The sequence below is a fragment of the Enoplosus armatus genome, chromosome 20 (genome assembly GCF_043641665.1).
Source record: "Enoplosus armatus isolate fEnoArm2 chromosome 20, fEnoArm2.hap1, whole genome shotgun sequence".
NCBI lineage: Eukaryota > Metazoa > Chordata > Actinopteri > Centrarchiformes > Enoplosidae > Enoplosus > Enoplosus armatus.
The window spans coordinates 1,943,802-1,967,644 of record NC_092199.1 but is presented as its reverse complement, the minus strand read 5'-3'; the positions used below and the strand labels follow the sequence as shown (position 1 = coordinate 1,967,644).

At 43.9% G+C, this 23,843-nt stretch overlaps 1 protein-coding gene across 1 annotated transcript; it reads right to left on the bottom strand.

Annotated features, from left to right (window-relative positions):
- Positions 1-4,802: 4,802 nt before the first annotated feature.
- map2k6 (mitogen-activated protein kinase kinase 6) lies at positions 4,803-22,620 on the bottom strand. The gene is given in 13 exon segments (XM_070926694.1): positions 4,803-4,925; positions 5,197-5,242; positions 6,470-6,609; positions 7,982-8,059; positions 8,847-8,974; positions 10,099-10,150; positions 10,289-10,405; positions 11,184-11,303; positions 11,582-11,695; positions 12,282-12,330; positions 13,051-13,114; positions 22,483-22,575; positions 22,578-22,620. Coding segments are annotated over 13 exon segments (1,122 nt in total). The 3' UTR covers positions 4,803-4,847.
- Between the last annotated feature and the right edge of the window lie 1,223 nt (positions 22,621-23,843).

Below are 23,843 nucleotides of genomic sequence, written 5' to 3'. Positions count from 1 at the left end.
TACTGAGCAATGTTTGTATCTCGTGCACATGCAGGAGGACGCATGCACACAAAAACATGGCGACACAGTACACCCCAAAGGTTTCATGCTGTTCCACTGATCCGACAGTTGGTGGTGGTAACATGTCAAGAAGTCCAGCCATGTGTGAGCAAAGACACCAACGAAGAAGACAGTGAGCTAGTAAACATGAATGTAAACAATGCAGGATTTCATTATTTTAAAAATCGGCTTTGCAAATCTTTTATGAGGCAGAAAATGCACTCAATACACATTAAGTGATTCGGTGAGAAACACTCGACAGGCTTCCTTTAAACTGCTTCCAGCAGATGTTTCACAATAAAAGCTTACATGGGAAGTTGAGGGACTCCGGCCTCTAAACCTATGGAAGGCTTAGGTGTTGAGTTTACATTAGTAGCAAACAGCAGCATCAACAAACTAGTGGGAGCAGAAATACTTAAATATGCTTAAAAATAACCTGTCTCAAATAAAAAGCCTCGTCAGGTGAAGAAAACACAGCTACTATTTGAGAATTTACAGTACTCCGATTTCATTTTTAAAAAGTCAGAACCTCATAATTCCAAACTCTCTCAAAAGAGCCAAAAACCTCTTGCTGAAACTGAAACAATGTCCACGTGGACTGAAACCTTTCACGGTCAAAACGATAGTTTTCTTACAGTAACTCGCTACGATGTGACTCTGTGATATGGCTCCTCGGTACAGTGCAAAACATCACAGCAACATGCAGTCAGTGAGTCCAAGAGAGGAACTGAAGGACAAAAACAGTGTTTAAGCATCATTCACAAAGACGGAGAAGTGTTTAAATGTAAATGTTCACCACAGAAATTAATTGTTAGGCACTTAAGACCTACAAATACTACGCACACCTAAATCACTGCTACCAGACCATGCACATGATGAGTGAAAGCGGAGCATCCTGTTATTTTCAACAGGTGGGATGTCAGAGTGTCTGGACTAGTTGCTCATCAAGCAGCAGGAGGCCTGCACACACTGTCCCCCTCTTCTAAGACCCCCCGTCCCCTGAGCCCTCGCTTTTGTACTCTGGCTCTTTGGTCACATTCGCTAAATTAGTGAAAATGATGCCGATTATGTGACGCACAGAGGGGACTCTGGTACACCACTCGTCATGAGATCCTCAGGGACTCGTAAGCGTCTTTTCCAGAGGGAAAAAAAAAACAGCATGGAGGACGAACGCAATGGATCGGGACAGACCTGCGACAGGCAGCACTGCACCGACACATTTCTGCCAATTTCTGCCAATTTCTTCATGCAATAAAACACTAAGGGCAATTAGAGTTTCTCAAGAGTATATTTCCATCCTTTGCAGAGAAAATTACAAATGAGGAGCCCTTAATGTCGTCATTCTGGTGGCTGGCAGAGAGTTCTGTCTGACAGACTGCCACCTACCCTCTGACTCACCTTCATTACAAAGGAAGAGTGAGGAAAGCGGAAACGCGTCCACCGTGTGTCACCTGCTTTCAGCAGAGCCGGCTGTGGCGAAAGGTTTGGTAACCGTGACGGGAGGAACTAACAGAGGAGGGTGACAGTTTAGTACAGCAAGTAAAGAGCCAGACCTTTGTCTGTTAGCAACACTCGGAGGAACTTAAAGGAGTTATCTGGGGGACAGTAAGCCAAAGGCCGTGGGACCTGAGCCCAGCAGGGAGCAGATTATGGTGTGAAGGGTGAAAATAAGGTGGCAGGTCTGCTACAAAACAGGAAACTCCCTGGTGGCCACGTTTAAATGACAGAGCGGACTGGACGAAGGACGAAACAGCAAAGACAGAATATTATTTTGTTTATACAAACACACGTTAACGAATGTGCTGAAGCTCAGAGGGTAGAACCTGCTGTGGTTTGTTAAAGGCTCAATCTGTAATTGTTGTGTGTATTACAACTGTATTTACTGTATATTTATAATTCTATAAAAAGATCATCATTGAAATGCTCGGCTTGTTTTCTTTTATTTCTTCTTCTTCTTTTATTTATACCCAGTAAAAAAAAAAATCACTTAAAAGCTGCACTAATTGATATTTTTATATTAACAAAGGCTGAAATGACAATGTGCAAAATGAAAGTTGTCCAGTGTTTCTACTCAAACATTTGCTCACCTTTTTTTGGGGGGGGGGGGGGGGGTCTGCCTAACCTAAACAGATGGACAGTTTTTGCTCTCAAACCTTTGTGATGAATTTGGACATACAGGATTTGTTACAGTCACAGATGGAGCCTTTAAGCAGCAATCCAACAACTTGAGCAGCTAAAACAACCGAAACTCAGCGAAAATGGACACAAATACAGAAAACATCAAGACATAACCCAGCAACAAAGAATTTATAGGCAAGAAGATGATGTAAGTTCTCCAACTGTGACAATATCCTGCCTCATACAGTATTTCAAGTTTCCCATTTTGTCATTAGAGTAGTACTTGCATAACAACTACAGGCGTCAGCTGAGCTCTATGTAGGCAGCCCGACGCTTTCTGCCACCGGAAACCACCGAGAGAAAAAAGCCAAGAACCAAGACGGCAACAGAGACGAGTACTAACGTGAAGAAGAGAGAAGAACACTGACCATCTGGAGCTCCATCTACAACGAGAAACACAGAGTAACGGAAACAAACAGGAAGTAGAATTATGAAGCCGTGCAGAGTGTGAAGAGGGAGGACGCTGATGTGACGGGAGAGGCAGAGATCCCTGCATCATCCTTATTACAACATACAACATTTCCTTAGTTGTTTTCTATAGAGAGGCACATAGAAGGCTTGCAAGTTACAGTTCAAAAGCATTTACGTGTGTCTGAGCCAAGAAGAACAGGACAGAAACATCCACAGCCACACCAACACACGACAAACTAATGGATCGCTCAAGTCTTCAGAGGGAAAACAGCAGTCGAAATAAATAAGAAAAACTGCAGTAAATATGTCTGGGGAAAAAAACCTGGATCTAAATAATAACAACAATAATTAATATAATATTAATAATAATAGTAATAACATCCAGTTCTTTTCAGGTTGAACATGGAGTGGAGAGGGTTGTGATTGGCTCAGTACAGACAACAAGGAGAATATGGGCAATCTTCTCCCACAACTGACCACAAAGTCAACACACACACACACACACCTTAAAAATGTGTGCGTGTCAAGCAGGGCTGCACCATTGATCGGATTTAAATCGCAACTTGGCCTCGTACCTCTGTGCAATCTCATTACACGCGTGTATTTGCATTAGCAGGGCGGTCCGCTGCATCAAACTGAGAGCTTCTCATTTTTCCACAAGTTGAATCCACAAGTGACAAGACTGCGTTACAGCTGCGGGGGCGCGTGATCAGCGCTGATTAGTGACACCGTGTGGCTCAACACTTTGGTTGAGCTCTGTGTGATTTACATTTCCCTCCACAGGCAAATCTCCTGATTACTGCCAAAATGTTACTGTTTGAAATGCCGGTGCATTGCTGCGGATGTGTCACAAATCTTAAGCTGCATGTCGGTGGTCCGTGCAGACCCTTGCAGATATGGGCAGATGATGACACTGACATCATGCAGACAGACCTTGCAGCTAGGTGAACACCAAGGCTCAAGGCCACAAACCACTGGGAGGCAGGCATCGTTGAACCCTTTTTGACACGGTGACAAACAAAATCCAAAATAAATGAATCAGAATGAAGGAAATGAATGTTTCCAACCAAATTTCTGACAAAAACCTTGAAAAAAAGCCTCACATTTCTTTATGAGGGGCTGTTTCAGATTCAAACACAATGAGCACATGCATGTTTGGGCTACATACACATAGCATCGAAACGCTCCAAGAATAATATGAAGGTACCAAGGCCACGAAACGACCCGAAAGTCCTGCCGCCTGGCAGGAAAACACATAAATAACGGGGCGTTCGTTCAGAGCACAATGAGACTGCACAGGAACAACTTCATTTAAAAAATGTTACCACAAGAAAGTCATTATCTCAACTCAAAAATTCAGATTTTCTCCAAAATCGTGCAGCCCTACAAACACACACACCTACCATGCACCAACTCACACGCACTCACACACACTCACAGGCAGCCAGAGCCCAAAACGTGTAGTAGACCTCTGCTGTAATCAAGGGAGAGCAGTTGAAGTGCAGTACCTATTCGTGACCACTAGGAGGGCCTTGAAGCGAGGCCGACCATCTGCAGGTCTTCAACCATCCGACTCTACAACTGTTCCTCGCTGGCCCTCTGAGCCCCTTTTCACCCACAGATATATTCTGTACATGCAATCAATTAATAAACCGATGCAACACTTGCTTTGAGTATACAAACACTTAGATTATACATAGATAGCATTATATCATTCATCTTTTTTTTTTTATATAATCTGCATCTCTTTTCACTTCTGTTTTCAACAAAAAGAAAGAAAACCTTGAGTTTGACCTTCATGACCTTTATAACTCCACACACGGTCAACTCGCTGACTAATAACAACCATGTTAGAGAAGTAGGCGGCGCACAGAGGTGGGACAGATCTAACCAAAGAGGGAGTTTTTGCATACAGACATCTTAAATTATTCTAGATTATGCGCGAGGCACCTGCCTGCCCCTCCCCTCCCATGTCAGGTAATGTACAGAGGACACGGAGGCCAGGTGGGGGCGGGGACAAACTCCCTCTGCTTCGTCAGTGTCTCCTCTGGGCTCCGTCTGTCTTTTTCTGGAGGGAGGGGTGAGAGTACGGCGAGGCAGGGGAGTCCTGCAGGTAACGGGGGCTGCGATTGGTGCTTTTTGTTTGTTTGTTTGTTTGTTGGTTGTATTTTTTTCTTATTAACGGATCTTCTCCCTCCCTCCCGTGCAAGTGTGGCAGCTCAGTCCCCCAAGATGACTTTGACAAAGCTAGCCACGTCGGTCTCTTTGGCCTCATGGGAGGTGAAGAAGGGATGTTGCTGAGGAGGAAAATGACTTTCATTTAGTCTCAATTAGAAATCATTAGAATATCAGCTGAGTGTAATATGGCAACTGATTTATGTACTGAAGCATCACAGCTTATCTACTCATATGTGAGGGAGATGGAGATAATGGTACTAGCACGCCCCCCAGTGTCTGATGAACAATATTACAACGTGCACGCAGCATCTAATCTGTTCAACCAACAGAATAACAACAATAAAACAACAGTAATTAGTTATAATGAGAGGAAGACACTAGAACACTCACCATGAGTTCTGTGTAAGTCGGCCGCTCTTTGGAAACTTTCTTTAAGCTGCAGAAGCAAAAAGCAACATCAATGTTAATTCACAACAAATGTACGAACAAATGAGCTGATCCCCTCAGAGCTGGGCTTCTGTTTCAGCCATGACTTCACCTGATAATAAACTTCTCTTTAATTCCCAGGAATGAAATCAAACAAGCGGGCACATTTATTCACCAAAGTTCTCCAGAAATCAGCGATGTTATGTGTCGACATAAAAGCTGTCTCAGCACATGATGAATCCCTGCATGGGTAAAGCACCTGCCACTTCAGAACAAAACAAAAGCACCAGAAAAAGAACCCTGACGTAAAGGATCTTTCAGAAACACCATTTACACATTTAAAGATAAAATCCAGATGTGACTGAACACACTTTCATTTACACTTAATAACAAATAACTTCTGTTTGGTCACAACAGTTTAGCTCGGTTGCTAACAGCTAGTCGCACAAACAAAAGGCTGAGAGTCAGAGAGTTTTATCAAACAGGATCGTCTTCACTCTGCTCCACCCACACAGATCATTCAACTGTGGAACTGATCAGTTGATCGAAGCTGATTTCTTTTCACTTCTATGAGACAGAACGTAGATACACTTGCATCAGTTTTCTGTTGGTTTCACATGCTTCCTGGTTGCCTTTACAGTTTGCTTTCATGACGTTTGGCAGTTTTAGCTTCTCAGCTCTGAGGATTAGCTGCTTTTCTCCGATTCCTATCACTGTAAACTGAATACCTCCTGATCTGAGCAAGTTCACGTGCTGAGGAAGACCGTGAGATGTGGTTGAAAGCTGGGGAAAAAACTAGTGAGTGACCTTCATCAAACCTTGTTTATCAAACTGAACATCTTTGGGTTTTGAACCGTTGGTCGGACAAAACGTCACCTTGGAAATTGTGATGGCGCAATTTTTAACATTTTTTTATGAACCATTTTCTATGAACTCGTTTTGGAATACAGAGTCCCCGTACTCTCTGTCAGAACAGCCTCTTGGCCTCACAACAACAGCGACAACAAAAGAATGTCATAATAAACTCAATCTGATAAAGGGGAAATGAACTGAGGCCCACTCAGCTGCCATCAACGCACATTTTTGTCTGATTTTTTTGTGGCTTTGTCGAAGGACACCGCGACTCTGCTGGCTTCTCGCCTGAAGAGATCAGCCTTGAGTGGGTTGTTTGTGTGGGGGGAAAAAAAAAGTGGTTCTGGCTCATGAAAATGGGACAAAACAACAGAAAAAGACGTACCACAGAGAGGAGAAGTCCACAAACTCGGGGGAGAACTGGTCAGCAGGAAGCTGGGGCGAAGGTTCTTCCACCACCTGCTTCAGCTGCTGGAAGGGCGTCCCCCACGAGTCGTACGGGAAGCGCAGGATGGCGAGCTCGATCTGAGCCACACAGAGAGAAAGAGGTCACTAAAACACTGAGAACGTGAACTGTACAGGCACACGAGGGTCCTGGTTCTAGGTCTAATCCTATCGTGGTCACATGGAACACGAGAGACCTGGTTCTTCATTCACTTCATCCAGGTGCAGACACGTCTTCCTCTCCCCGTCACCCGGCCACGCTGTCCATTCTGTTACCTGCAGTCGTGGATAAACCCACTTTGTTTCATGGACGCCTGGACCCTGATCAGTTAGAGAGCAACGCAGTCTGTCCTCTGCATTACATCATTCCAATATTTATCCTCATGTTTCTGGTTTTATTGACTAACTACTCCCAAAACCCGACTCACCTGCACAGTAATCAGAAACCTGGAGAACATGTTAACATGCCACGAGGTTCCGGTTTCTATCAGTCATCAACAGTTAAATATCTTTGAACTTGTCGTGAGCATTTTTCTTACAACAGGATATGGGCTCATCCTGCAGAAGCTGAGAGAGCGACTTAAGAAAACACGAGCAAATGAAGAAAACGCCTTCACACACGTTGCATTTAGAAAAAGAATGATGATGGTTTAAGATTATGTACAATGTTTATTTTACTCTTTATTCAATATTATTCAGGTTTCTGAAATCGGGATGTATTTACATTTACATGACACACAACCTTCCAGAATATATTTCCATGTTTCACCGATTATACAGAGCTCCCTGTTCTCCGTCCTTCAGACCAACTGAAAGCTTGCAGTTATTTTAGTATCCAGTGTCCAGGTGGCTCTTCAGTCGAGCTCTAGAGGAGTAAGATGCTCCAAAAATCAACCCCAAATCACCATAAGTGTGTTTTACTCCACACACTGATTGCTCTCTCTGTCCAGTTTTGATGATATCTCGGAGCTAAGACATTAAAAAAAACAATTCGTAATGAAACTGTTTCTGAAAACGATCTGGCTGTTCTCCTCTTCTTGTTTAAAAGCCCTCTCCTCTACCCACCAAACATTAAGCGCTCTTATTACCATTCAAATTAGACTTTTGTGCTGGAACATTTGCTGCTCATCTATAAATGCCAAATCCAAAAGGACGAGCCGCGTTCAAACGACGGGGAATTGCCACAGATTGGTGAATCACTGAAGCCAAAATATTCTCCTGTCTGAGTTGGAAATGTGCAAATGAGAAAGCTATGGATATTTAACAACTCATAATAAACGTCTAGACGCTACTTTGTCGTGCCTCATAGAACGGCAGATTTCTTTTCATTATGAATCTTTTTTACCCGTCAGATCTGAGAAATGAGACGAACAAGTTAACAAGGAAATTAAATGTGTGAGTGAGATGAAAAGTTTCCAAGATGAAAAGTAAGAAGTCATTAAAGTTGCCGTACCATCGTGATGCCTAAACTCCAGATGTCAGACTTGACGTTGTAGCCTTTCTGGTTGGTCTCGGGGTTGATCCTCTCCGGCTGCGGGACAGAAGGTCAGGTGATGTCACTTATTGCAGCGGTTGTCATGGACGACCCGCACGCCTCCCTGTCATCCCAACTATGTTCCCTGAGCGCTAACCGGGCCCTAAAACCCACTCAGCCAATCAGCAGCAGTTAAAATGTAACCGGCTCATCAACTGTGTTGAGAGTTGAACCTGTTCACCCGCCTGCTGACGAGCCGAGGCCTCGCTTTAAAAAGCTGTGATGTTCAAACTGCGTCTCGGACGCATTCGGAGCTTAAACTACGTCACTTATGGTCCAGAGCAAAGATCTCATTGTCTGAATAAAATGAAACATTGGATGAAGGAAAACATCTGAAATCTCTGTAAAGAGTATGACAGTAAAAGAGGCTACAGGCGTGCTAGCAGCTCTGTGTGCGTACTTAAACTTGCAATAACTGAATATTTCTGGCCACTTGGGACCACTGGTAACAAACACTGACACGTCAGCACCTGTTAAGGTGATATGGTGAACTTTTTTGCAAGCAGTTGATTATTCATACATTCAGGAGTTACAGAGAAACATTTGCATTCATTTGGACTCTTTTTTCTGGCCACCTGATCCAATATTTACTCCCTTTTAGCTGCTTTTGGTCTCCACCAACTCCCGAGGGAAATATCTGGCTCTTTAGCTGCTGGCTAATTGGCTGTAGCACACTGAGCATCTTAAAAACTGGAAAGTCAAATTGGGGTCCTTTTCTTTAGCTGGTAAACGACAGTTAGAAGTCTGAAGACCACGTGACTCCTTTAAATCTCTTCCTGCTTACCGCCATGTAGGGTTTGCAGCCGGCGTCCATGGTTTTGGCCACAGAGTCGACCAGGTAGCCGCTGATGCCAAAGTCGCACATCTTCACCTGGCCCTGAGTGTTGATCAGCACGTTGGAGGGCTTCACGTCTGCAACGAGAGAGAGAGACGGACGACTCCGCTATCAGCAGGTTTACTCTGTGTGCTGCCACTTGATGGTTCTCTGCAGAAACAGCTCTGCGGTCGCTGGTGAAGACTCGTAAACTTTCTCCATATTACAAGGAGCTTTGATGCAACAAGAGCCACACAGCGGTCACGGCTGAGCACTGAGGTTTGACACAGGAAGGATTAACCCTTTAATGACCACAACAGTGTGTTTGCAAGTTGAAGCTTCTTGGCTACAAACAACGCGTGCTTTATTGTTTCTCTCCAGGTGGCTTTTTATTTCCATTTACTTCTATATGGTACGAAAATCAATAATCAATTAAATGTCCATGTCACATTATTGCTGCATGATTATGCGTTTTAAAGGAAAATTAAAGGAAACTCAATTACGACTTGGGTCTTAATTTTGTAGTTTTGTCAATCATTTCTATCAATTATAATAATTATAAAAGAGGCCGGTAGACATAGAGTAGCATTAGCATTCATTTGGAGCAGTGTTTCTGCCAACCCAACAAATGGAAGTCCAGTAATCATCAATCATTAGCTCTGGTTTGGTCTCAACCAACTTCCAAAATAAAACTCACTGGGGAGGGGGGTTCAATTGACCCCTAACCAATCCCTAGAGACCAACACATCCACCTGACAAAAGCTTGACGACGGCGTTCATTGGATAATTGCTTTTTCAACCGAGAAGCCGCTGTGTCATCTGTGTCATGTCGTGATGCCAGAATGAGTGAACTCGGGGGAGGGGGCGGATTCAAAGGTCTGGACCCAGGCCACATAAGAGCAGCTTTAAATGGAGATGAACTGGACGCCTGCGCTGCTTAACACCACGATAATGTAACTCACACAAAAATAAACGCAGACTTGATGTTGACTGTGATGAACTACGTGATTCATGCTGGTTTCTAGAGTCTGCTGACAGATTTTAACATCAGACAGACTTTTAGTTAAAGGGCTAAAACGTGCAAAACACTGGCGTGGTCCTTTAAGCAGGACGGAAGACAGGAAGACAGAAAGCAGCTCGGTGCAGCTGAGTGATGATGCATCGCAGAAGTGGATATTGACACGTCTCTGAGAGTTTAATGGGTTTCCACTCAGGCTCTTACCTCTGTGTATGACTTGCAGATTGCTGTGCAGATGCTCCAAAGCTTTTACTATCTGTAATAACAAAGCCCATTAATAAGCAACTGAGAGTTACATAACAAATATCTGTCATTAAGCTAAATGAGCTGAGCATTCACAGGAAGTTTGTCATTTGGAATTCATTTTTAATCGTTCACATTATGCTGAACTCACTGAGACGGCGATCTTTCCCAGGATGTCCTCGGGGATGGTCATGCCCTTCTCGATCACCTGCTTGTAGAACTTGTCGAGGGAGGTGTCCATCAGCTCCATGCAGATCCAGACGTCACCCTGGCGACAGACGGTCAAATATGGAAAGAGGTCAGGAAAAATGGCAACAAACGAAGCGCCAGGACGCATTCCAGACAGACGGGAAGCGGCAGATTTTCCAGTGTTTTAGTCACGGCGAGGAAATCCTGAACATCCACTCATTGCAGGAAGTCTTCAGAGGTGTTTGTCATTAGTACAAACCGGAGCTTCCAGTTTAGCTGCAAGTCAACAGTGGACGCAGATTTGGACGATGGACCAACTGATGCATTATCAAATATCAGCTGATGTCACAGATAAATCAATATCAGAATAAATATATGCAGATGTGAAAAAGACATTTCAGTCAGTAACAATAAAAATGCAAACTTAAATTAAACATGAAGGAAGGAAAGTGTAAATAAATAGGTTGCATTTATACGTATACAACACTTCTGAATCTGAGACACACACACGACGTCAGACATGTCGTTGTCAGGTTATATCATGTGTTTCTGTTGTTTTAGTTTTTAGTCGAGAGCCTTGGATGATATACTGCAGATTTTTATATCCACTTTCCTTCATTACTTTGAGAGACATTTTTGTCCTGAATGTTGTAAAACGTGTAAAATAACTAAGTAAATCAGAACCAGTCGGAGCAAAGAAGACGTAAACAAGATGATGAATATGACCAGACATTCGAGGCCAACTTGACGGCCAGAACTAAAACTGTATTGAGGTTTGATTAACGGCCCCGTAGTTCAGGCTGTAGTTAAACACTTGTGCAGCCTTGTGAGTGTATTGCGTCTCTACAACATGTTACCTCTCTGAATAGAGCTCCGTAGAAGGTGACCGTGTAGAAACAGTCCACTGTCCTCATGGAGATGTCCAGGTCCATGAGCAGCCTCTTCTGCTCCTGTGTGTTCACTGTGGCCCGAATCCGCTGAGGGAATCCAAATAAAAAGGTTTGGGTGAACGCTTTCTCCTTGTACTTTCTGTTTCTTTGTTTCTGAAGTCATCTACCTGGTGCAGTGCTCGACTGGCCAGTGGTGATCAAATTTGCATTGCGGGTAACATGGCCACCAAAGTTTACTGCACATTGTGAGTCTGACAATGTTTAGGGGAGTGCAATGCTCAGCCGGTGGGGTGGGGCTACTTTAACTCACAGAAAACGTAGAGGAACGGCAGAGGTCACCGTCCTCCCGTCCGGCCTTCACTCACCTTCACAGCCATGATCAGGCCGCTGGGCACGTGCCTCATCTTGTCCACCACGCCGTACGCGCCTCGGCCGAGCTCGCCGATCTGCTCCAGGTCATCTGCCTTCACCTCGAAATTCTGCTCCGGACACACGACGAGAGAACAAAGTCGGAGGGTTAAAACAGCGAGAGCAGGTCGGCTGACTGCTGCTGTCTGTCTTCTCCGTTTTAAAGAAAATGTACAGCCACGCTGCAAAATGTCAAGAAGCTTTGGAGTCTGAATCACTGAACAGTCTCCTTCACAGAGCAGCAAGATGCAAAACATCTCTTTTTTCAAGCCAAAATTAAAAAATCATTCACTTTGACTTCCGGCCAACTGGAGCAGAGAAGAGAAGGCACCTCTGCCAATGGAAAATTCCACTTATTTGATGAGTTCAAAATAAATAATTTTACTGCCTGATGGGCAATAAAAGGCATTCCAGTCTCCCCACAATCAGAAGTGTTCAATTCGGCTGTAATGTTCACTGGGGCGTTCTTTACAGCTGACAGAGCCTTTATTAAGCCAGAGCGAGGGACCTTTCTGAACCAAAAATACACTGTGAGCAGGGAAAGTAAACAGTGCAGAGTTATGTAAGAGTCCTAGGTAAGAGAAAAAATATAAACCTTGAATGGGACGAGGAAAGGTGCAAAGATGATCCAAAAATGAGCAAAAGAAATAAAATTACCTTCTCTCCGATGGTTACACAAGCTTTCGAATCCAAATCTCTGGGGGGTCTGAAACACACAGCCGGACGTTTCATTACAAATGAACGGGTTAAATAACAATGTTATAAACATAAAGTAGACAAACAAATAAATAAATGAAATATTGCTTTTGAAAAGATCTTCATCTCATAATCTTCATCATTATAAAATTATAGAATAAAACAATTAAATAAATAAAATGACACATTTTATAAAAAATTTAAAAATTAAATGAAATGTAAAAAGTAAATAAAATAAAAATGTCATTTAACAAATAAAATCAATAATGTGAATGCACTAAAAGCCAGATTTACTGTATTTACTGACTTCTTGTAATATGGCTGAAAGCCTCTGATATGAAGTTGGCTTGAAACCAGAACGCCTCTGCTGCTGCTGCAGGTTTCTCAATGAAGATGATTCACTTTAAGACTTCCTGAACATTTAGTTTCTCTGCAGCTCACAATCATTTTAGGCTCAGCTGCAGTCTTATGATAATTCTGCAGAAAGTCTTATTGTGTTGAAACGTGAAGAAATGAATACTTTTACATTCACGTTTGTGTTGACGTCATCAAGTTGAAGTTCTTGTTATAAGAAATATTTTAGCATCATTGAACTTCCTTCTCCTGTTTTTAGATTTTACATGTTCAGCTTTCTGATTTGGTTTAAAAGCAATCAGCTCTACAAAGGCGTGTCCAAAACAGGATGTGACGACCAATGAAAACCACCGGATGTGATGAAGCCTAAACTTACACTGCGGCGGGAGGAGGCTGCTCAAACACCTCCTTGGAGAGCTTGAGCACCGGCTTCCTCTTACCTGAAAACACAAAACACAGAACATCATGGGATGTTGGGCGATACGATGATATAAACCAAGAGATGACACATGTTTATATCCAAAAACAGTTCCTCGATATGTTTAGGAACTAAACACAGTTCCTAGGAATATATATATATATATATATATATATATGAGCAGGTAAGCATTTAGGGCAGCAACTAACGATTCATTTCATTGTCATTTCAGAGCCAAAGGGACGCCTTCAAAACTTTAAACTTTATTCAGTTTACAAAGCAGCAAATCTTCAAATTGCTTGTTTTGTGCGACGGACGGCTCACAACTCAAACACACTAAAACAGAAACTCTTTACATTTGAGAAGCTGGAACCATGAAAGTTTGGCATTTCTGGAAAAGGATGAATTGATTATCCAAATAGCTGCAGATTCATTTTCTGTAACTCATCTGTGTGTAACGCACCGGCATCTCAGTTTAGTCTGAGTGAAGTGAAAACAGGAGAAAGCAGACTGATGAGACTCCAGAGAGGACGTCTCACTGGCAGCCCAACATACCAGAAGATGAAAGCATACTTAACTTCTTAACATAGCTCAGAGATCAGTTGATCAGACTTCATCCCGGTCAACCTTTTACTCTCAGCAACAGCAGAGTGCAGCCTGTAAACTGCTCGTATGGACTTTCTATCAGTTTAAAAAGGCAAACTTCAATCAAACCTTGATAACATTCGGAGCGAGTCGGTGCTGGTTGTGATTCTCTTTGTGCTGAATAACTGACTCCATGTTTCTGCACTCCAGCAAGACTCAATGTCAAAACACGCTGCTTCTGTCCAGAGCTTACAACAGCCATCAGGCACTTCAGAACTCCCACTGATGCAAAATGACTCAAACTTCCTGCAGCCATCTCTCTAAACAAAGACCAGCACAGAACGCTTCGTATGTGTTACATCCAGTCTGCAGGCTTTTAAACTGTCCTGTTGATATAGCAACTGCAGCAGCGACCGGAGCTCCATCTCATCATCGACACTTACGGTTGGCTGCAGCAAGTGACTCCAGATCCTGGTTGAATGTAACAGGTGCTGAGAGCAAGAAGAAGAAGAAGAAGAAGAAGACGAAGAAGAGGAGGAGGAGGAGGAGGTCTGGCAGCCCAGGTGTGCTCGCTCCATCTGGAGATGCTGCACTGATGGTTTAACGGCCGGGCGCCTTGTTAACTGGGGCGTCACAGGTTCGTAAGGGTGTGACCAAGTGTGTGTGTGTGTGTGTGTGTGTGTGTGTGTGTGTGTGTGTGTGTGTGTGTGTGTGTGTGGTTGCTTGCCTGGTCTCCAGACATGATCTGGCTCAAACCTCCTCAGACTGGCTTGCAGCAGTTGAACCCAGTCAGAGTTTGTTCTAGTAAACGTATCGTAACATGCGGAGCTGCACCAGGAGGAGGGGCGGCCATGTTGGATCTCTGATGCATAACAACTTTTTTCCCCCTGCGTGAACACTTGGAAACGTGTGTGACGCTGTAAGATAATGTCTAAAGTCACCGGCCCCCCCCCATGTCATAATTAAAAGTGAAGCTGAAGGTGTGTCTCTTCGAAGGACGAGGAACTGAGAACTTCTCATGTTGCTGTCTTGTGAGAAAATACAAACACATGTAGCTGTGGACAGATCTGTTGGTCACACACACACACACACACACACACACACACACACACACACACACACAGCTCGTCCAGTGTGTCCTGGTTTGTTCAAACTGTGCAGGGTGTGACACTGCTGTGCTATGCGGCCCTCCACCGGCGGCCTCTAGCTGCCTGCCTCCTGGTCTCGGCTTTCCAAAGCAGCTTTGTTGCACTAAAATGTCAGTTTGAGCCCCTCCTACATGCATTTACACAGACAACAATAGTAACTGGAAACCAACAGTCTGCTAACAGGTCCACAACCAGCACACACTGGAAAAAACACCCAGAGGGAGAACAACTGCACCAAGTCTGCACATTGTGTTACTTTAATACTACAAAGTGTTTGGATATCTGGACACATTGTGATAGATCATGCTGATTGGCTGATGAATCAACTATATTTAGTTGCAGCTACTCAATATGTTCAAAGCTTGTCAAAGATAACACAATATATCCACATTATAGACCGACTGACGGCTGATACTAATATTGTTGTTTGAGATTTTAAAAATTCCATGCCTTCAGATATTCAGTATCTTCATCATTTATACTGACATATCTGCAATAAGCTAATATCTGCCCTCTGGCCCAGATGATGTATCGGTCTAGCTCTAAGTCACATGTCCAAATACTAAACGCCCAGGGACGAAAGTACCGAAGGAGATCCCAAAGCACAGCTGCTAGCTGAACGCAGTGTTCGCAAAAAAACTGAAAATGAACAGTGAAAGTTGTCAGATGTAACGTAAATGAGCTACTTGGGTTTAATGCAGTTACATTTAGATTTTGTACTACAGATGTGTAGAATGAGGCCTTTTCTCTGCAGGCTCTGGATCCAGAAACACACCAAAAACCAGTCAGTTCCTCTTGGCCTGTGGTCTAACTTTCCTCCAAATTTCACTGAAATCTGATGTATGAGATAACCTGCTCACCAACAAACAGGGTGGAAAAGACGGCCTCTTTAGCAGAAGTAACTGCAGGTTCCACATGAAGAGAGAGGATCAATAAATACTTTCATTTGCATTAACCAGACCTGGAACTTTGTCAGATGATTGACCTCAAACAACGTCAGAACAAAAGATTCACTGTGTGATTAAAGTGAAGCGACAGCATCCTTTTTCTGCCAACACTGAGTGAAAAACCTTCTGCCTTCCAGCCTTCAGTGCACTCAGATCATGAGACAAGAGGCAGCATGCTCCTCGCAGGAAGAAGCTCAGCACGCATATCAACATGCACAATGCATTTCAGTCCCCTTTAAAAGACACACGGGGAGACAGAGCTGTCCCGACACGAATGATGTGGGCTGCAGGAACACATTTGTATGTAACATGCAGTAAGTCATAAGAGGCGGGAGGCGTGCTGCATGTGGTGGTGGTGGTGAAGCAGGCGATCCGGCAGCCACGCATGCAAATCAAACTGAAGTGAACTGCGTGAACAATGACATGTCTCAACCAACAACAACGCTGGATTCAGTGTTTGCAGGGCTGCTCGAAAAAACCTGCAGATTCTGACGGAGGAGAGGAGAAAAGAGGAGAGTGAACACGAGTGGAAGACAGAGAGAGGAGGTGGAGGGGGGGTCGCAGGGCCAGAGGATTATGTAATCTATGTGGCTGGCAGGAATAAGCATGTCTTCTGCTTTGTATCATAATACATGGACTTGAAGCAAAAGTGGAAATTAAAGCTGAAACAATCAGTCAATCGATTTGTCGATCAACTGAAGTTCATCCATGAATCCGTTCAGTCCGTATTTAAGTGCTTTCTGCTTCTCGGGTGTAAATATTTAATAAATATTAGATGGAATATATATTTTGGGACAAAACAAGACATTTCTCAGACCCCAAGACGTCCCCATGAGGTGTGAAGACGTTTCTATTCATTTATAGACTGAACGATTTATTGAGTAATCAAGAAAAACATTCATCGATAACGAAAGGAATCGTTAGCTGCAGCTCTAGAAGCGAGAACTCAAATTTATGGACATTCGTAAAAGTACATTAGTAGCGACGTGGACTTAAGTATAAAAACTAAGTACTCACTCTGTTATACTATTAGCATCATATATCAGGGATTATTTTCATCATTAATAAGTCTGTCACCCCAGAGCCCCGAGGTGTCGGTCAGCTGGTCCACACTGAAATACCTCAACATCTATTAACTAATTATTTATTAATTAATGACATGAACATGATTACAGACAGTCGTGGTCCTCAGAGGGTGAATCTTCACTCTGGTGACCATCTAGCGCCACCATCAGGTCAAACTATTTGTTCAATATTTTAGTTTATGGCCAAATACCTGCAAAGCTAATGCAGCATGCAGCATGCTAGCATGCTGACGTTAGCATTTAGCTTCAAGCATCACTGTGCAGAAGTACAGCTTCAAAGAGTTACTCGCATGAATGTCTATTAAAATGGGACTCATCGACTAATCGATTCACTGAATAATTGCTTCAGCACTAATACTATTAGTACTGCAGCATTTAAATGTTGTGGCATCACACTTTATATGAGTACTAAGTAGAGTATTCCCTCTGAAAAGCAGTCAAATTAAAGTATTCAGCAGCAGAAAATGGAAATACTCAAAGAAAGTACAAGTACCTGCGGCTCGGCTGTACATAAGCACAGTAAATGTACTTAGTTACTTTCCACCAAGCTATGAAAAGCATGGCGAGCAATCTAAAAATATCCCTTTTCAGACGTTCTCCAGATGATGTTGCGTAACTCAAATACACAATTCCTTCCTTTATTCTTGCTGAGCTCAGCATCAAACTTGCACACTGTGGCAGGCCATGTGGGTTAATTAAAAGCAGCAGTACAAATCATTCCTGGTGATTTGCAGCACATGAGCTTAAGTATGCAGTAAAATGCCAGAGAGAGGCCACAGGTGATGGCTGCCTGCGCTCCCAGTTTCTGCCACACCCGATACGAGCCTGCAGTCAGCCCTCGACGTGCACGCCAGTCAGTTTGTGAGCAGTGAAAGGAAAAAATAATGCTGACAGGAGGGTTTGCAGAAACAGAGACAGAGCAGGCGGAGAGCCTCGGTGTGTGAGGGCAGGTGACGGCCGGCCTGCGTGATAATGAGCCCTGGATCACGGGGGACGCAGGGGCCCGCTGCTAACCCACACATGCACTCCGGCTGGAATTCCAACAATCCCAAGACTTCCTCAATGGAATTCCACAGAGCCAGAGGAAGACAGATCAATCACAGACGGTGGGAGGCAGCGAGCCGCAAACAAGTGACACAAGGAAAGACAGGAAAAGACAGCAACACAGGGCGGGGGGGGGGGGGGCTGGTAGCAGACAGAGATTTGAAAATAACTCCAGTCGGAGCCCTGGGCGGTTCGGCCCCCTCCGACCGCTCTGGCAGTCCGTGAGATACTCTACACTTCTCCTTTAGCTTACAGCTGTTGGAGGCTCCTTTTGGGAATCACGCTACACTTCCTGTGCCGAGTGTCGGGGTGTCAGCTTCAGGTCGCCTCAGAGCCAGAGCCGCTTCCACTGAGGCCAGGACGAATACCTGAGACCACCACGGCACAGTCACGAGACGCACCGCGAGACCCGAATAAAGTCAACAGAGATCTTGCAGGTCCATCTTGGGGTTCTGCACCATTTCTGCGTATTCCAGCCGGTCGGTCTGTAGATGTGGGTCGTACCACTGGAACTGCCTGTGCCACCAGCCGGTACACACAGGGACAGTCTGACCTGTCCACAGATAGTCCATCGTCCTGCTCTGGCCTGTATATAATAGCTTGATACTTTCGTTTGTATCGTCCTTGCGGCTTTAGTCTTCATGTACACTGAGAGCTAATGTGAACTGGAGTCAAAGTCCTCGTATGTGTCAACACACTTGGCCAATAAAGGCGATTCTGATTCTGAAACCACACAACGTCGCGGAGCCTTAGCTCCACATGGAAGCACTGCACCTGATTTACTGCCAGGCACCAACAACTTTTGTTGCTGCTTTACAATCCAGAATTATTCTGCACTTCATTACATATTATAACGTGTCAGACCGGATCTGAATAGCAAACTGAGCTCCAGCCTGACAGACAGACAGACAGACAGACAGACAGACAGATTAATACTCAAAGTGAGTCAGTGACTCTAAGAACACACCAAACACTCAAATCATTCCTTGCACCTCCACGCGGCCCTGATGGCCTTCTGGTCGTCTGCTTGTGTGTGTGCAGACAGCATGGAGAGCATGTCAGTGTATGCAAACACCCGACGCAGCACAAACAGAACTGTGTGTGTGTCCCCTCATCACATCTGTGTTTTTATAATGGGACTCAAACACACATACAGACCAAGCAGTCGCCAGTTTACTGAAATACTTTGTTTCTGAGGTGCTAATTAGAGCTGCTGACACAAACAGTAAGAGCTTTGAAACAGGTGCAGAAACATTACTGTATTCTTTTATTTTGTTGTTAATGTTGTTGGCTAACGTTAGCGAATCTCGAATGTTTCCACTCCTGACCATTTAAGAAGCGACGTGTGGAAACAAAAAGTAATAAATATAGATGTAGTAATCATCAAGATTTCATCCATGAACCTGAGCCACGGTACACGGTACTCTGCAACAGCGACTTGGCAATGCATAAGCATGTCATTCAAATATTAAAAAAGTGATAAGGAATGAAATTCGAATGGGATTATAGGAGAAGATTGATAGCAGTAATTAAGAGCACCTTCAGATTGCTCTCATGCAATTACAACAGTTGTAAAATTCAGCCCAGAGGAAAGAGCTGCCAGTGCAGCCACTTTCCTAAATCACCCTCCAAGTGTTTGGCAATAACTAAAGTCGCGTTGTGTTGACATACAGTGTTGTCTCACATCCAGACAGCCATCAAATGCAAACAGATTTTCCTCCAGAGACATTTTAGTTTTAATCTTTATGTTTTTCAGACAACTTAAACGTGTGATACAAACAGAAGAAGCAGGTTGGAGTGAAGAGAACCGCTGACAAGAGGAAAGAAGTACAGAATTAGATGAAGCAGATCGATCTGCACACCCCCCCCCACCCCCACTCTAACCCCATTTCAGCTGCAAAATCTGGAAAACCTGCTTCCATCATGACCACACGGCGTCTTCTGTCACGATAAAATCTCCCCTTTGCATTTGCACACCTGCCTGCGATAACAGCTGAAATAAACAGGAATTGTTTGAAATGTCCTAAATATTGTTGCTAGTTCTCACCATCAGAGAAGTTGCTGCAGTTTGAATGCATGCATGCTCACTCTGTCAGCACCCCCCCCCCCCCCCCCCCCCCCCCCCCCCCCCCCCCAAATGCTCTGAACAATTCTACTGTTATTGCAGCAAAAAAAGCCACTATAGGCCTGGAACTGGACCAACAATTGGCCCGTCGAAACAGCAAATTTAGTATCCGTGCAGCTGAAAACGCAGCCTCCATTTGCATGACAAACGAGACATTTGTGCAGGGGTGCGAGGGCCGGCCGAGGCTGCAGGGGGACACGAGCTGGGAGGGCCGCTGTCACTCTGCCATCGGCCAGCCGAGCACACTACAGCACTCAGCACAGCACAGCGCACAATAGTGAGGGCAAAAACCGGCCGGGCCTCACAGGGCAGCGCTCGAGACGGAGACGCAAGACTTCACATGCGTCTGTGCCAAATGATATGAGAATAGAAGGAAACCAGCAGCAGCGCAGTGACTTAGCTCAGTCTGGCATGATTTTACATGGTGCTTTTTTTAGCTTTGCACATTTTCATCAAGTTATACGCCACAGAATCTGTTCAGTTAACAAACAACCAAACAAAACGTGATCATACACCTAATGTCAAAACCTCTCTGCGCTGTAGGCTGCTGCCAAATGTCCCGCCACGTTTATAATCTTGTTTCCTAATTATTATTCTTTGTTCAGATCTTTCTGAAATGTTTCAAGCATTACATAAGTTGCCCATTTCAGACTCTTTTATTTAGACAAAGCTGTTGTGTAGCTGCTTATGTTTAGACAACATTTCACAAAAGAGATCTTTGGCTTCTTTTGTTAAATGCAAAAATTCTCTCTTTAATTTTATCTTGACATATTATCATCTTATTAACTGGCTGTGACTAATGTGTTAGCATACAAGTGTCTATTTATACGTCCACCTGACACAAAGCAACATTAGCGTTCCTGTTTCTGTCCAAGTCCAATTGCCATTTGGTGATGGGCAGCTCTTACAGTCAAAACACCTGAAGCCAAAACCATTAGTTAAAAGACACTAAAGGAGGGTTCGTCACTACGAGTTCTGAGATCTGTAGCCGTTCATAAAACGCACCGTCACACTGATCTATGATCTGTTGTCCTGTCAGTAAAACCAGAATATTGTTCTTCTCTTTGCAAACTAACGGAGGAAACAAGCGAGCTGAGAACAGCAATCGACTAATGAACTAATCGTTATTCGTTACTAAGATTCACGCTCTCACGCAGCTGCAGCAGAACCACAGAGGTGACTGACAGGTGGTTTTCCCTGCCGGCTCCATTTTGTTGACGTTTGTCGAACTACAAAAAGTCACGACAAGAAGTTGATAATCGATGGTCTCAGCACCAGATCTGTACGTGTGCAATGAACGACAACAGACACCGACTTCTGCTCTCAGGAAAGTCCCGAACCGACTCATTCATCTACAAACAATAAAAAAAAAAAAAAAATGTCAGTGCATTATTCATCACAAGATGAACCGGCTGCAACAAGGCAGTTCCTCTGTGTAGGTGGTGGACAATTGACTGAACCAGATAAACACAGTGAGGCTCTGAGCACCAGGGGCTGTCTCCTACCTGCTCATGTCCTGTACAGCCTCTGAGAGAGTGTGTGTGTGTGTGTGTGTGTGTGTGTGTGTGTGTGTGTGAGAGAGAGAGAGTGCTCTGCATGTTGTGCAATGAACCAGCCTCACTTTGGACTTCTTGGAAAACACAGTAACGGGAGGAAAAACGCCTGAGCTGCTTTCACTGCAGCTGCTTTTTCTCTGCAAGCTGCGTTCGCAGATGAACTTAAAGAGCTCTCGGGCTGCAGGGTGTCACTCCTCGGCTCGTGTCGTTGCTGCTGCACGGTGATAAAGTTGGGGTCAAAGTGTGACATGCATGCTTTCCTATGCATGCTGAGGAAAAAGCTGAACGTCAGTGGACACGCAGCCAGAGGTCTGACACACATCCAGCTCTCTGCTCGGAGGCTCGTGTTGTAAAACCCTGAACAAGCCCCTGCTCTTGAACTCACCGCCACTTAAACGTTCACAACAAATTCTATTATTAGATTTCCATTTTCTGTCCCATAAGCACAAACAAATCTGCACTCAATAAACACGCAAACTTGACCGCTGACAGCTGCGGGTCGTCACGTCATGTTGCCCCCCCTGCACCAAACCACCTATATTTGTAGCGCTGCACGCGACATGGCTTTCATTATTTACCCTGAGCATTGTGCACGAGCCACGCATCAACTCGTGCAGAGTTGATCTTAAAGAGTTGCAGGGTCCTTGTCTGTCTCGTGACTGTTACAGGCGTCCAGCCAGTGCGCCGCTAATAACGTGAAGAGGAGTGAGTACACACAGCATCGTCTTACCAGGAACTGTGCAAAGGGGAAGATCTGAAACAGGAAATGCAACTGACCCTTCGAAACCATCTAACTTTAAAATGCACCGACCGTGCTCGACCTGCAGCGGTGCATGTTGCAAACCGTGCAGCAGTGATTGCATGTCGCTAGTTTTGCACAGATGGGTTTAATATTCTTACCTCCCTTTGGCTGAGACATTTCCCCTTTGCTTTGATGAGGGGGAGGGGAAGCACAAAAGACTTTGCCTTCTTTCTCACTCCCTCCCTCCATCGGCTTGCTTTGCAACAAAGATGCAAAATACAAGCCTCGATCTTCATGCACTTGGAGCCTTTTTGCGTCCGAAGCGTGCGTGTCGGTGCAGAGAGCGACGGTGCGAGTGCGCGGCCCCCGCAGGCGTCGGCAAACGAGGTAATTTTGCAATTGCACTGCAAAGAATTCTCCGCAGCACTTACATGATGGGCCAAGGCTGGCAGCTGAAAGCTCCTAACTTGGATCAGTGTGAGCCCCTGCGAGAGAACGTTCTTCCTGCTTGGAGCGCAGGGGACACTGGGAAATGTAGTCCTGGGGAGTGCTACAGCGTTTAGCTGGCGGAGTCGTTTGCTTCTCAGCGCTGTTTTGTTTTAACGGTTCTTGTATTTGTTGTGACAAACAAAATTGGGCAGCTGCAGAAGTTTACAGGTGAAGGATACTTTACATACAAAACATAAAATAAAATGGGATTCAGTGTTGTAGATTACGTCACAGTGGAGGAGGAAGTATTCAGATCTTTTAATATTGTTTTATTATTCTCCATTAGAAGTAATTAATATACTGTAATATTTTATATGATTGGAATATTATTACTGATGCATTAAGCAGATAACAGGAGATCATTTCAATTACTTATTAAAAACTGTAGTAACTGAGAGTACGTGTAGAGTACATTTATTACAAAGTAATAAGTAAAGTATGATGTACAGTATTTGTAAATATAATTAGTTACATTTAGCATATAAATCAATATTTTGTTAATATTAGCTTCACCTCAATCAATTAAAGCATTCTGCTTACGCGTTAATGCAACTGTAACAATAATCCTATAGTACATAGTATATTATAACAATATTATTATTATAACACGTTTACTTTTGGTACTTTGGTACATTTTCCTGACAATACATATGTACTTTTATATTTTAATGCAGGACTTTTGCTTGTAATGGTGGTACTGCTGTACTTTTACTTAAAAAAAGAACTTATTGTCATTTTATTCTTCAGACATGTACTGCACGTCTGTAATTCCCGGAGGACGGATCCCTCCTCTGTTGCTCTTCCGACCTCTATTTCTGTCACATGTTTCGCAGATTAAAAAGTATTCAGAGACAAACTAGTAATTTTGGACTGTAAACATAGACTTGACTTGACAAAGACATATAGCTGATTATTTTTGCATCTGGTGGTGAAGTGATGAAAACACGAAATCAGATGACAATTTTCTCTTTAATCTTAAAACGTTCGTAAAAATCTTTATTATCAGGTAACATCAATTAATGCAACAGTG